This window comes from Dendrobium catenatum, unplaced genomic scaffold, assembly GCF_001605985.2.
Source record: "Dendrobium catenatum unplaced genomic scaffold, ASM160598v2 fragScaff_scaffold_1391, whole genome shotgun sequence".
NCBI classification, from domain to species: Eukaryota; Viridiplantae; Streptophyta; class Magnoliopsida; order Asparagales; family Orchidaceae; genus Dendrobium; species Dendrobium catenatum.
Window position 1 is genome coordinate 41,828 of NW_021319853.1, and position 15,817 is coordinate 57,644.

A 15,817-nucleotide genomic window follows, 5' to 3' on the forward strand; every position below is an offset into this window, starting at 1 on the left:
GACCCATTTTATCAAACGGGTCGAATCTACGAACCCGAACCCGACCCGTTTATAAAACGGGTCGGGTCCAACCCGGATTTTTCGGGTCGGGTTTTCGGGTCGGGTCAAAAGTTGACACCTCTAGTCCTGAGAACCTTGGCTATGTCCAACAAGTCTCTATGGAAACATTTCCTGCTTTTTGTAGGTCATGTAAATGTTTAGGACATTCGTCTGTTGATTGTCGTCCTGCTCAAGCTGCCCCGTCTAACCCTGTGCCTGTCCCTCCTCTCTAGTTGGGTTGCGACAATAATGTCAGTAATGCTGTTGATGTTGCTATTAATAATGTTTGTAATTTGCCTAAGGATTCGGTTTTGAACTGTGCTGTTGTTGAGGCTTTTACGCCTGATTTGGTGTTAAGCGCTTTGCCTGATGTTGCTGGCACTTATGCAGATGCTCTAGTTGTTGGCCAGTCTTTTGCTTTGGTTGGAATTTTCTCCGGTGGGCTGTATTAACCCTGAGCCCCTTCCTGCGTCCCCTGTTGTTAATTGTGATTCACCTTATAGGCCTATTTCTAATGTTGTGCCGCTGGATCCCGTGGTGGATGAGTCTGTTCCGGCCATCCATGGCCAGCGGGTATGTGTTTCTGAGCCTAAGGGTGGTAATTGTGTCGTTAACCTGCAACCTATTGTGTCGTGCGCTACTTCTGTGCCTACCATGTGTGGCTTGGTTTCGACTGAGGTTCCTTGTGTGCTTGCCGAGGTTTTAGATTCCTCTATTTCCCCTTCTAAGAGTAATTCGTCTGTTTTTCCTGCGGGTGAGGTCTCTGCTCGTTTGGTTGCCCCTCCTGCTTCTTCCCCTGTGACGCCTACTGTTACTGCTTCTGGTCCTTTGGTTGATGTTCCTGTTAATTTAATAGCCCCTGAGGCTTTGCATTATCATGTGGGTGACAATTCGGGGGTGGATGTGAGATTGCAAATTGACTGGCTTCAATGTTCATCCGATTCTTCTTTTGAGTCTAGTGGGGATGAAGAACCTGGAAGTGATTTTGCCTTGCAGCATGACAGACCTGTTGTTTGTATCGCTCTCGTGATAGGGGCAGACGTGGTTGGAAATAACTTTGGCTTGGTGTGGTTGTTTTGGATCATTGGTCGGTTTCATTCCTGGTTGGTTCGTGCCTGGTGGTGCTGTTTGGTTGGTTTGGTTTGGTTGGTGGTCGGTTTCATTCCTGGTTAGAACGTACCTGGTGGTGCTGTTTGGTTGGATTGGTTGGAAGGTTTACTTATTTAGGTTATGTGTTACGCCTATTCTGTCCGAACCAGCTCGGAAAACCCGCTGGCCAGTCCAGCGGGTGTAGAAGAGTCCTTCTCTGGGCCGCATGAATGAATGGGTCCCACCCATTATTTGATTTTCAAATTAAGAGAGAGAGGAGGCTAATGCTTTGGGAGGGAAATTAGATTAGGAAAGCTTTTGAATTAAAGTGCATGAGAGGATTAGGGGGAGGTTATGTTTTGATTGATTGGAATTAGGGTTTCTTGGAGGCTTGGGCTCTAGACAAGCTTGTCTAGAGATTTGGGAGAGACGATCCTCCTCTCTAATTGAGGATCTCTTGTATCTTGCTATTTTATTCATCGTCTAGTGGAATCCAAGTGTGTTTTGAGTTTTTCCTACATTTTTCCTCTAAATTCTCCTCTATTTTGGCTGTTTTACTGCTGTGGACAGCAGTTTTCTGGTTGTGGTACTTTATTTTGGTTAGATTTGCTTGTGAATACAAGTATTTTCTATCAAATTGGTATCAGAGCAAGTCTTGGGACCAATCGTGAGCTGTTTTTAACAAATTTCAGCGGCTGAAATTTGTTAAAGGCATAAAGCAAATCGCTGAAAATTTTTTAGATCTAGAGAGATCCTCTCAAAACTTCAAGCCGTAGGAGATGGCGGCTAAGAAAGTGGATGCTTTGGAGGAGAGGCTTGAAGAAGAGATGAATCAAATCAAGGAGACTGTGGAGGAAAGAATTTCTTCCATGGAAGAGCAAGTGGCCGATCTCTGGGATATGATGAAGAAGATGTTGGAATTTCAAACTCAATCGGCGGCGTCTGATGCAAAAGGGCCGGAAGAGAAAAACACCAACTCTGAAATCCATCTGGAGGAAGAGGAATTGGAAATCGTGGAAGGGAGTGGAGGAAGACCTCATATGGAGCCTATCTAGAGGGAGGAGAGAGGAGGAATATATGGGGAAAAGGCAAGCCGTACGGGCGCCGGTGGAGCCAAGATGGTGCTAATTGTGGAGCACTGGGGGGGGGGGGGGGCGGGGCATTTCGGGACGCCGCAGTGGGTTGTTTTGAAGATCACGGAGGGATTTTGAAGGGGGGGTGTGGCATGGTAGAGCAAGGGAAGATCGGGAGACATGGGGGGGCCAAGGCACATGGTAGAGGGGAAATTATGGAGGATTAAGGGGAAATGGCGGGGATCAGAAGGCGAGGAAATTAAAAATGCCCATTTTTGAAGGGGAGGATGCCTATGGGTGGATTTACAAGGTGGAGAGGTACTTTGCCTTTAACGGCTTAATGGAGGAGGAGAAATTATCGGCAGCGGGCTTATGTCTGGAAGGAAAGGCACTCTCTTGGTACCAGTGGAGAAATCAGAGGAGACCTATCCATAGCTGGGAAGAATTCAAGGACAGTTTGATAGAGCGTTTCCAAATCGACCGGGGAGGAGACTTCTACGAGCAGTTCTTTGCCCTAGTACAGGAGGGGTGCGTGGCGGACTACCGAGAGAGATTTGAGCATCTGGCTAGCAGAGTAGAGCGTTTGTCTGATACTGTGCTGGAGTGGAACTTCATGAAGGGGTTAAAGGCAGAGGTTAGAGCAGCGGTGAAGGTCCTGATGCTCAGGGACCTGAGGGAAATCATGAAGCTTGCACAACTAGTCGAAAATCAAAAGATTCTGGAGAAGGGAGCTAGGAATAACAGCTCAGGAGGCACTTACAGGTGGACGACTACCCATCTAGCCTCCAAGAGAGCGTCCACATGAGGGATGAAAGAAGTCCCGAAATAAAAAGAAACAGGAGGAGGAAATGGGGGGCAGTTCAAGAAGCTTACTGAGAAGGAAATGCAAGAGAAGAGAACAAAATGGCTGTGTTTCTGATGTGACAAAAAATACATGCCAGGGCATAAGTGCAAGGATCAAACTCTTTAAGTTCTCCTCTTTTGTGAAGACGAGGAAGACGAAGAGGGGGAGGGAGCGGTTCTGAGGTGGAGGAGGAAAAGCTACATCTGGATGTGCCAGAAGTCTTTCTTAACTCCGTAGTGGGATTCACTCCGAGTCACACTATGAAGGTTAAAGGGGAGATGGCTGACCTTGAAGTTGTGGTGTTGATCGATAGTGGGGCAACCCACAATTTCATTTCCACCCAGATTGTGGAGCTGCTGGGGATGAAGTTAGTAGATATAGGAGGCTATGGGGTGATGATCGGCACGAGAAAGGTAGAAATGGGAAGAGGAGTCTGTAGAGGGGTGGTGTTGAAGATCCAAGGTATCCAGGTGAAGGAAGACTTTCTTTCCCTAGAATTGGGGAGTACGGATGTCATCCTAGGGATGAAGTGGTTACAGCCCTTGGGGGAAACCAAGATCAATTGGGGTACTCTGAGGATGGAGTTGGTGAAGGGAGGAAGGATGAGGGTGATTCAAGGTGATGCAGGACTGACCAAGGCAGGGGTTTCTCTCAAATCACTAATCAAGACCATTCAGGAGGAGGGGGAAGGCTATTTGGTGGAATTACACAGATTGGAGGGAGTGAGTTTGGAGGAAGGGGGAGATGTACCTCTCTCTGTACAACCTTTGATCCAGGAATTCTTTGAGATTTTTCAACCACCTCTAGGGTTGCCACCACCCAGGGAGAAGGAGCATGCCATCATATTGAGGGAGGGAGTGTCGCCTATCAGCGTACAACCTTATCGTTACCCTTAGTTTCAGAAAGAAGAAATAGAAAAGCTGATCAGAGAAATGCTGGAAGCAGGGATCATCAAGCCCAGCACTAGCCCGTTCTCTAGTCCTGTTCTATTGGTGAAGAAGAAGGATGACAGCTGGCGGTTCTGTGTAGACTATCGCGCACTCAACAAGGAAACTGTACCTGATAAGTTTCCTATACCAGTTATTGACGAGCTGTTGGATGAATTGAGTGGAACAGTAATCTTCAGTAAGATTGACTTGAAATCAGGATATCATCCGATTCGAATGAAGGAGGATGTACCCAAGACTGCCTTTAAAACTCATGGGGACACTATGAGTTCCTAGTTATGCCCTTTGGCCTCACCAATGCCCCAACCACATTCCAGGCACTCATGAATACAGTCTTCAAACCGTACCTCAGGCGGTTTGTTTTGGTGTTCTTTGATGACATCCTAATGTATAGCAGGACAGAGGAGGAGCATTGGGGGCATTTGAAGCAGGTGTTAGAGATTCTCCAGGAGCATCAGTTGAGGGCTAACCTGAAGAAGTGTTGCTTCGCACAAGCCAGTGTGGAGTACTTGGGGCACGTGGTATCTAAAGAGGGGGTAGCCGCAGATCAGTCCAAGATTGAAGCCATGTTAACATGGCCACTGCCTAAAAATCTGAAAGAATTGAGGGGATTCCTAGGGCTGACAGGATACTACCGAAGGTTTGTGAAGGGATACAGTACTATAGCATGGCCACTCACTGAGCAGCTGAAGAAAGACGGATTTCTATGGGGGGAAGCCGCCACGATAGTATTTGAGAAGTTAAAGAAAGCCATGATCACAGTATCGGTCTTAGCTTTGCCGGATTTTACTCAGGTCTTCGTAGTAGAAACAGATGCATTGGGGTATGGTTTAGGAGCATTGTTGATGCAGAATCATAGGCCCATTGCTTACTTCAATCAGGTGCTGACGGCAAGAGCTCGACTGAAATCTGTCTTTGAGAGGGAATTGATGGCAATTGTGTTGGCCATCCAAAAGTGGCGCCACTACTTGGAAGACATTTCATAGTTAGGACCGACCAACGGAGCTTGAAATACTTATTGGAACAACGAATGGTAACAGAAGAACATCAGAGGTGGCTATCTAAACTGCTGGGATATGATTTTGAGATTCAGTACAGGTCGGGTGTGGAGAACAAAGCAGCATATGCCCTGTCCCGATGCATTGGGGAGAGGCAGACAGTGGCTGTAACAATCCCAATGATGCTAGATTGGGAGGCCATCAGGGAGGCGAGTGCTAGGGATGAAGAACTAGGCAGGATCAGGACTGATTTACTAAAGGGAGAGGGCAACCATCCAGGATACTCATTGGAGGGGGAGAGATTGTTGTACCAGGGGAGATTTGTGTTACCCAGAACATCAAGTCACATTCCGCAGTTGCTCCAGGAGTTCCATGAGACTGTAGTGGGAGGACATTCACGAGTGTTAAAGACCTACAGGAGATTGACGGCAGAACTGTACTGGAGAGGGATGCACAAGGATGTGGAAGAAATGGTATCCAGATGCGAAGTCTGTCAAAGAAATAAGTACTTAGCTATGTCACCCGGGGGGTTACTGCAGCCCTTGGCTTTACCAGGTCGAGTCTGGGAGGAGGCATCTATGGACTTCATTTATGGGTTGCCCCGTTCTGAGGGATTCACTGTAATATTGGTGGTAGTTGATAGATTGAGCAAATATGCTCATTTCATTCCTCTTCGACATCCTTACATCGCGGTGACAGTGGCTTCAACTTCCATTAGAGAGGTGATCAGATTGCATGGCGTACCAGAGGCGATCGTGTCAGACAGAGATAAGGTTTTCCTCAGTCATTTTTTGAGAGAATTGTTCAGATTACAGGGGACATTTTTGAAAAGGAGAACTGCTTATCACCCACAAACAGATGACCAAACAGAGGTGGTCAATAGGAGCGTGGAGACCTACTTGAGATGTTTTGTGTTGGAGACACCCAAGCTTTGGGCCAAGTGGCTACCTTGGGCGGAGTATTGGTACAACACCTTTTTTCACTCAGCTGCACAGATGGCTCCATTCAAAGTGTTGTATGGAAGGGACCCCCCTCACTTGGTGCACTTTGGGAGTAGCAGTACTCCAGTTTCGTCAGTGGAGGAGTACTTGGAGGAGAGGGATCAAGTGCTAAAGGAGTTGAAGAGGCATTTACTGAGAGCTTAACAAATTATGAAGAAACAAGCGGATGGGCATAGGAAGGACATCCAGTTTGAAGTGGGAGAGAGAGTATTTTTGAAGCTCGGACCTTATAGACAGAAGACAGTCGCCAACAGGAGAAATGAAAAGCTGACTCCAAGGTATTTTGGGCTATATGAAGTATTGGAGAAAATTGGGGCAGTAGCATATCGACTGAAGTTACCATCAGCGGCGACTATCCACCCAGTTTTTAATTTCTCACAGTTGAGAAGGGCCATTGGTGACTACACAGTCAACCCCGAGCTACCGGTGACACTTACTGAGGATCTAGAGGTGGTTCTGGAACCCTTAGAATTGATGGGGGTTCGCGAGAAAGAAGATGAAACTAATGAAGTGTTGATCCAGTGGAAGAACCTTCCTGACTACGAGGCCACGTGGGAGCCATACGAGAGGACGAAATAGCAGTTTCCGGATTTTCACCTTGAGGACAAGGTGATTCTTTGGGAGGGCGGTATTGTTACGCCGGGCTCAAAAAACCCGCTGGCCAGTCCAGCTGGTGTATAACTTCCTTCTCTGGGCCGCATAAATGAATGGGTCCCACCCATTATTTGATTTTCAAATTAAGAGAGAGAGGAGGCTAATGCTTTGGGAGGGAAATTAGATTAGGAAAGCTTTTGAATTAAAGTGCATGAGGGGATTAGGGGGAGATTATGTTTTGATTGATTGGAATTAGGGTTTCTTGGAGGCTTGGGCTCTAGACAATCTTGTCTAGAGATTTGGGAGAGACGATCCTCCTCTCTAATTGAGGATCTCTTGTATCTTGTTATTTTATTCATCGTCTAGTGGAATCCAAGTGTGTTTTGAGTTTTTCCTACAGTTTTCCTCTAAATTTTCCACTGTTTTGGCTGTTTTACTGCTGTGGACAGCAGTTTTCTGGTTGTGGTACTTTATTTTGATTAGGTTTGCTTGTGAATACAAGTATTTCCTATCATTATGGTTGTGGGCTGTTTTGGTTGGTAGGCTTTTAGGTATTTTATTTTCCTTCTCTGGTTATCGTTTTGCTGGAACTTGGTGTCATTTGGAGGTTGCGATTTATGGTTTATGGGCAATGATGTGGCTAGAGCTCACTTGTCTTAAGCCATGACTTGTGGCAACCTTTGGTTGTGCGATTCTTACTCGTTTTGGATGGATTCTCTCTTACTCCAAACTGGATGGCCTGTGCCTGGCTTGGGATTGATTGGAAGCCTCTGCCAATTCCTGAGCCCGATGGATTTTTCCCCCCTCCCTTTGTATCTCTGTTGCTTTTTCTTTATGCTTTTTAGATGGTTGTAACCCCTTTTTTAGTTGCAATGAAATTTTTGTTTAAAAAAATGATAATTCATAATGTTGATCCCAAATTATTGGGACAATGTTAATGATGTTGCTGCTTTACTAATGACTTCATAAATGCATAAATTGTCTTAACAACTTCTGAGTTATATAATGAGTAAATGATGATAATATTTCTTTCAACGTTAAAAAGAGCATCATCTACATAGATCAACATAGATGTATAAAAGGAGCTAAAATCTCAATACTTCATTCTAATGCTAGGAGCTAAAATCTCAGTACTCCATTCTAATGTTGTGCTTTGGATGTCCTTATAATAGTCTTTCTTGTATCATTAATGCAGAGATATTCTATTAAATCAATGTAGTCATTCCTTTTATCGTTCCTCATCATCTGAGATGTCTAGAGATGACGAGGTGGTGGTGATGACATCGAAAATAAAAGTAGCAATGAAAGGTCTAACATTGGTAGAGCTTAAGGAATTGGGAAACGCCCAGAACACTCAAGAGATAGAAATGATATCTTTAAAGGTGCCTTACTAAAAAAAATGGAGTACTAGAGTTGGTCTTCATATCGATTACATGAGAGAATACCCTTATGATTCGCAATGCAAGATACTCGAACATGTCAATCTTTCACCAACCACCCATACTTGATCTTATGCTCCATTCCCTTCACCTCGACCCAATCCTCGTGTGAGGCTTTCTCCACAACTGGTTTAGATGTGTGTTCATGTCCTAACAATCTAAATTACACTCTCAAACTCAAAGAAGAAAACAAAATGCTGCACAAATTTTGATCAACATACATCAACATTGGCTAAGTTTTTGTGGATTGAAGCACAATTTTTATAGGTAAATGCAAGGCCATGATTGAGGAAGAGAGAATATTAAATTCTTTGACAAAGATGATTGCTTATATAAGCATTAACTTGTTAATTTGATAGCATAGATGTTCATTGAGTAAAAAGCTCAATAGGGAAGATGAATTGGGTGTATAATTTTCTTATAAAATTCTTTCCAATTCAAATAATCATTTAATCAAACATAATGTAATGAAGTTATAACAATAAATACATACAATAGAAGCAACAAATATAATAAAGAAAATTTTGCGCGCAAGCTAAGAATACACTTACAAGATTTAACATATAAATGCATTAGTAATATGTGCGCATGTTTAAACAACAAACAATACATGCATGATATATTGAACGGAGTTCTCAATTTTAAGCACAAAATGAATAATGTAATTGATGCAGAACATAATGACCAAGATGATTTAGATAGGATTTTTCACGCTCGATGATTAAGAGCAAGTTAACTAAAGCTTGATGTTGATTTATACAATGAAATAAAACAAAAGAGCGATAACAAAAGCTTAGGCCAAGTCACTTGCAAAAAGTAAAAACCACATAACAATCAGTTATTCTTGACGTTGCAAACGAAATGAGTTTCAATAAGAAATCCCTAATCTAACAATAAAAGTAGTGCTATGAAAGATCTCTTACACAACTCCTAAATACTAGGGCTTTAGTGGGAAGAATTAACACAATTTTTCATGAGTCAATTAGAACTACAATTGAGAGCGACTAAAAGATAAAAGAGTAGGAGGAAAGATCACCCAAATAAACAAGACATTCAAAGCTCTGGTGTGGTGTTTATGTGCTTGAGCGGAGGTAGAAAGCAACCTCGATTCTTCTCGATGTCGTTGGATAGTAATCTGAACTTTAGAGCTAGCGAAACAGCAATAGGAGATTGTTACGATTACTGGACAGCAACTTTGACACTTGGGAAATTCTGAACAACAACTAGCCAGCCTGGTACAGCGATTCTGGACAGTTCTGAGTAGCAACGGTAGCTCCCAGAGGGGTTGGACAGCAGCGAACTGCTGCTGGAGTCTTTGAACAGCAGATAAGGTGGTCTTGGACAGCAGCTTTCTAGGTTTTGGAAGGGTTGACAGCCACTATTAGCATCCAGAAATTTCTGGACAGCAAGTAAAGATGTGTAAACAGCAGCACATGAAGATCAGGACAGCAGTGAGAAGCCTTCCTGGTGGTGGTACGGTAAAGGAAGTCTTGCTGGAATGATGGGCAGAAAGCTTTCCTTCTTTGGACAGCAGTTTACATGTGTATAAACTTCAAGACAGCAGGTAAAATCTGTCTAGAATGCAGAAATCTGTTCTGGACAGCAAAATATTCTTGTTGGAATAGGGGGACAGCAAGCATAAAATCAGGGAAAACTGAGGGCCACATGGTAAAGAACTGGGAGGGGCGGCTGGGGCTGAGAGAAGGTTGGAGATGGCTGGTTTTGAGAGTCTAGGGAGTTAATATGGATTGATTGAATTGGGGAATTTAAAAATCCCTTTCCAAACTTGGGATGCTAAATAAGGAAAGAGGATTAGAGGTAAGTATCTAATTTAATTGATTGAATTAAATAGATAGAGGGGACCGGCCATGCATGGGGGGAAATTGATTGGGGATTTAAGACTCTTTCCAAACATAGGATATTAAATAAAGGAAGAGGATTAAAGGAAATCTCCAATTAAATTCATATTTGAAGAGATTTGGAAAGTATCCAAATTAGATTAATCTTATTTTAGGAAAGGATTCAAATTCAAATTTATTTGAATTTGAAATTTGAAATCTTTTCAAATTTAAGAAGATCTAAATTAGGTAAGTCTTCAATTCTTTCTTTATAGGAGATTTGGAAAGAGAGGAAGGAGGGGCAAGTAGGGCCGGCAGTTAAGGGCTTGGGTGGTGGGTGACCGGTGGGGTTGTGGTTTGGCTAGGGAATCTGTCGACTAGGAGGAAAGGAGATTGAAAGAAAAAGAACGATAAAACAAACCACGAACCCGGCCGTCTCCAAGGTTGGTGGGTGATCCGTTTTTCCTCCCTAGGGATTTTTCCAAAGCTCTCTCCAAGAACTCTCACAACTCAAAGAACACATGTGCAGGAATTTTCTTCTATTCATTCATTCATTAACCCTCCAAGAAGAAGAGGGAGGCTTTAAATAGCCAAATACATGAAGGAAAATAACAAAGACATTATTGCCCCTAGGGCATACATAAGACAAAGCCCTCAAGTGAGGGTAGAAAGGAAAAAATAACAATAACAAATCAAATACATAAAATAGATCAAAATAAATATGCATGATCGTAGCCGTAGATTTCTGATGTCCTCATCAGTAATCTTCAATTACAAGTTTACAAATATGTTCACTTATTTTTAAGTTACTTCTATTGATGCAAATATAGCGAATTAACGACTTTGAATGAATTATTAAGCTATTAAGAATGTTCAAAGCATAAAGGATAATAACACTACACAAACTTATACGTGAAAATAATTTTTGCTAAACACCAAAGTAAAAATATCCTCAAAATAGATTATTTTAATACAAGTGAATCTAGATCTAAATTACAAGCATATAACTACTAAGCATAATGAAAAATCATTATCTTAACTCAGGAGATTTTATCACCTTAATTAACATAAAAGATTCAAGCATAATAATGGCAATGCAAATTTATAAGTAAATATATTTTATAAAGCATGGTTAATAAGATCAATATCATGTGATTCAAGTAGGTTATAGACCCATAGGCAAATTTTTAACGTGTATGTTTTGATGTTAATATAGTAGTGCTTGAGTTTAACAAAATAGTTTCATATATTATCTTTTTGATAGATAATATTGTTGATATAGCCCAGGTTTAAAATTGAGCAATTTGGTATCGAGACGTTTTTTGTTCGTGAGGCGATGTATTAGCCAAAAATAAAAAAAAAAAATTGCGTAAAGTGAAGATAAAGGTCAAAAGTGACTTTTTATATAATACCTAAATAATTTGTTAAATGAAGACATAATAACTTCCTATTGAATTATGAAATAATAAATTGATATATATATATATATATATATATGAAAAAAAAATTGCACAAGGTGTAAAGTGACAAGTGATAAATTACGTGAAATAGAATTGAAATCCAAATATTATAAGAGCAAAATAATATTAAATATAAAAATTGCATAGAAGTATCATATAATATCAAGTTCAACTCCAATTTTTTCTTTTCAATTCTCTACTCATTTACATTTAATTCCTAATGAAAGCTAATATAGCTGACAACAACTCAGAAATCATATGTACTGTCATCATTGAGGTGGTTTTTATTTGAGTTGTCGCCATAACAAATTGGCCTATCCACTACCTTATTCGGTGGAGTCGAATGCCTCCCAATCTGCTGCTTTAATAATGTTCATCTTTTATAAATATTTTTCATCAACATAAAGATGAGATTAATGTTGCAAAATTTTTAGGGTGATAGTGTGTGGGTTTTCAGTGATTGTTGGTGACGGTTAGGACAATGTTGGCTGCAGCGAAGGCTTCAGGCGAAAGGTAAAGACAATCGAGAGAAAGTTGTTGCGACTCGAATGTGTATGAATGCGTGATTTATGTTAGTGTTAATAAAAAATATATATAAAGTGTGAGGCTATGCCTCACGCTAGCAAGGTGAGGCGTGCCTCAAGGCGGGCCTCAGCCAAGCTGAGACGCAAGCCTCATGAAAAAAGCTGGAGGTGGAAGCCTCGAGGCTTTTTTCACTGGACATGCGCTGAGGCGAGCCTCATATTGCATAATTTTAAACAATGGATATAGCATATCATAACTTAATTTTAAATTTTATTATATTATTTTTATTTTTAAAATTTTTTGATGTGCACCATATGCACAAACATTTATACTAGTAAAAAATTTTTATGGACCTCTACTCGATCTTTTAGCTTAGTTCAAGCCACAGAGGTTGTTGAAATAAGATTGAAATTTATCAGGTAGAGAGTCCTCAGGGGTTACGAGTCGATGAGTCAACAGGTGCAACTAAGGGACGGTGTCGAGTTGTTGGCGAGGACACTAGAAATTGATACCTTTTTTGGGATCTCGAGATGTCAGCTTTGAGCTAATGGGTAGATGAGATAGTGACATTTGGTGAGTTGGCAGTCATGATAAATGATGGTGAATATTCAAATTGCATAAGGAGACAGTTCCTATGGAAGTACTAATCAAGTGAAAGAATTTGTTAGAGCACGAAGCTAAATGGGAGCCCTACGAGACGACTAGGAGATTGTTCACATCCTTTCATCTTGATAACAAGACGCGTTTTTGGGAGGAAAGTATTGTTACACACATAACGTTTATGTGCCGAAAACCCCTTATAGTTTTAGAATATATGTCATTGGACTCGGGAGTTTTGGGCAGGGAAATAAAGAAGTCAGTAGAGTCGGTACTATTATAATTATGATAAAACTAAGAATATAAAGATAGATTACCAATGAACAAGTTTATAAATGGAGAACTTATTATATTATATAGGCGATGGTAGTATGCCCATTGAAAATTAGATAGTGAAAATTTTAGGTGATTTGATCATACATAATGAATGAAAGAAGATGCACAGTTAGGGATGATTGAAATAATATAAAAGACTTGAAAAAAAAAGGCAAACTAAAAATAATACGGCCAAAAGTTTATGTAAGAAAATTTTATAAAATAGATAGACCTGTCAATTTCGGGTTACGGGTCGGGTTGACCCGAACCCGAAATTGACCCGATATTATTCGGGTTCGTGTTGACCCGACCCGGTTTTGCAAACGGGTCAATTTTCTGGACCCGAACCCGACCCGCTTCGGGTTCGGGTCAACCCGAACCCGAAAATTCCGGGTCGGGTTCGGATCGGGTTTTCGGGTCGGGTCCAATATTGACAGGTCTAAAAATAGATTTAATGTCTCGTGTAACATTCAAAAGAAAAGAATGGAGAATACATTTAATATTTATGACAAAAGTTATTAGTGCTAATTAAGATGGTAATACTTTGAGTAAATAAAAAATAAAAAAAATCATGACTTCCTGCTTAAACCAGCAATGTCTGCACCCAATTCTTATTCACAAAATGCCACTTACTCCTTGTTAATTAATTGAAATCTCTGCAACTCATTTAACAGGTTGTTTGTACCGTTGGAAGCATGGTTTTTGTGAACATCCTTCTTGTTCGTGGAATATGGGGTGGTGCTTCATATATTAAAAAAAATCAATTCCATTATATGAATAAAATGGACTATAACAACAACTACAACAATCGTGTATGGAATGTGAGGCACAAGCCGTTGCTTCATTACTGACAAGGACTGAAGATTACTATAAGCCATGCTTGCAATCTCTTTGAAGTTTGAGGACAAGTTGAACTGAACAGCATTACAACATAACCTAGCGGTATTTATACCCCGTTGAAGAAGCCAAATCTTTTTTCTTGATAATGGCTCTTATTTTTTGTAATATTCCATTATGTCAATGATTAGATTGTCTATAATAATTTTTTTTAAGGCAAATTCAAATATATATCACATATGTAAAATTGAAATTCAAGATCTCTTATTTGTTAGTTAAAACCCTTTATCAATAAATTAAGATGAGTTGAGATAGATAATAATCTCAAGACAATGAGATTTTATGAGTGATGGGCCTCTTGCTGCTCCTTATGATGACCATCTTCCTCATAGTTTTCTTCTTTGGCATTGGGATCTGAATCCTTGACCTCTCTTAATGGAGAGTCAAGAGCAGGGCAAGCTGCCTAACGGTCAGCTATAACTTTTCAAAAACCTCCTCTCCTCCCTCTTTTCTCCTTTCTACAAGTCGCCGTGCCATTTTATTACAGAAGTGTATGTCTGCCCCAGCGATTGACCATTAAAAAGCATGATGATGAAATGTGAGCGTAAAAATGAAATAAATAAAAGCTTTTTTATTACCATGGCATGCATCCTTCATACTAGCTTAATTCTCTGCTTGTTTCTTCTTCCTAAAACTCCTTACATGTTTTGAAGCCAATTCATGTGTGATTGGTCACTTCATGCCAAAATTTTAGTTTTTTTTTTGGGATATTTATGTCAATTGAGATAAATTCACACACACATCAAATATATAAAATTAGAACTGAAAACTTTTTAGTTGGGAGCTTATTAAGACGAGCTATGTAAATTTCAGGAGTTTCAGAAGTTTTGAGGATATGAGAGTTAAGGAATAAAATTTTTGGCTGACTTTGAGCAAGTGCATCCTCCATTTGACCTGATTTGAACGGAAATAGCTGTTGATGATTCAGTTGATCTAATAAAAAAAAAAAAGAAGATCCAGTTGGTCTGATCCATCCAAATAAACTCTTTGGGCCACGATCAACTTTTGTTTTGTTTTTTTTTTGTTTTTTTTGTTTTTATGTATATTTTGACATAAAAATAAAATAGATTTCATATCTTAAATATAATTTATTGTTATTTTCATTGAATATCGAATAATTTAATTTATATGATAATGGTGGCGATTATCACTGAGGCATGATAGGGAGTGGTGAGATGATGATAGTGCGGGTGGTTGAAGGCGATGTTGATGATGGCAATAGCCGTTTGTGATGGTTATTTTTAAAAACACTTAAAATATTTCAAAGTTGTTTTGAACGATTTCAAAAATAACTTGATTTGTAAAGAAAATAAAATTGTAAAAAAATAGAAATAAGTTGATTTGTTAAAGAATAAAAATAGTTTAAAAAAATGTACAAACAAAGACAATGTTTAAAAAAAAACAAAATTGATCCTCAATAGCCTTTTAGTTTAAGAACAAATGGATGATTAAGTTATTTAACCATAACAATTCTTTATTTGGGTTGATATTTTAGCTTGAAGATTAAAGATCATTTTTTATATATTTTTATAAATGTATAATGTTAATCATCAAATGCAAGATTATAACTATTTCTAAGAAATAATTATATCAATGTATTAAAAAATTATCTTGATCGAGCATGAATCTTGAGGCAAAATCAAGTTGGAAACTTCCAAAATTAAAATTGGGACCATATGATCTCCAATTTCAGCAAACTTATATTCGAATTGAACGTCTCGGAAATACAAACCCAATGACACCAAATTCAACTCAAATCGAGCCCAAATGGGTATGAATCGAGGACCCGAAGCGCTGTTGGAAGGTTCAAATCACAATTTGGATTACCAAAAGGTTTCCAAACTTGACATGCTTATAGTCGAGTTGAGCGGCTCGACGATATGAATCCAATGAGCCCAAGATCGTAGAATTCCAACATCATTAAGACCTTCAAATGTCTAACGAACAGTCCACGATAAAGGGATTCAACATCGGATGTCCATTCAAACCACTTCCCATTTGCCCTTGATCCTCCTCCTATTTACGGGCCATGCCACTCTAGGAAATTTATAAATAAACCCCTCATCATTCGTGAAAAGGGAGCCCTAAGCCTAAGGAGAAAAGAGAGAGATCGGAGATCGCTCTTGCCTCCTTGCCTCGTCGACCACTACAGGAGCTTCGC

General features: G+C 40.1%; 1 protein-coding gene across 1 annotated transcript in view; it reads left to right on the forward strand.

The window, feature by feature from the left end:
• The window catches only part of LOC110098248 (3-hydroxy-3-methylglutaryl-coenzyme A reductase 3), an 8,322-nt gene extending 7,110 nt beyond the window's left edge, over positions 1-1,212 (forward strand). Inside the window, exons 3-5 of the mRNA XM_028699794.1 lie at positions 202-257; positions 342-484; positions 543-1,212. Of these exons, the coding sequence (XP_028555627.1) occupies positions 202-257; positions 342-484; positions 543-1,212 (869 nt within the window). The remainder of the gene's footprint in view (positions 1-201; positions 258-341; positions 485-542) is intronic.
• The last annotated feature ends 14,605 nt before the right edge of the window (positions 1,213-15,817 follow it).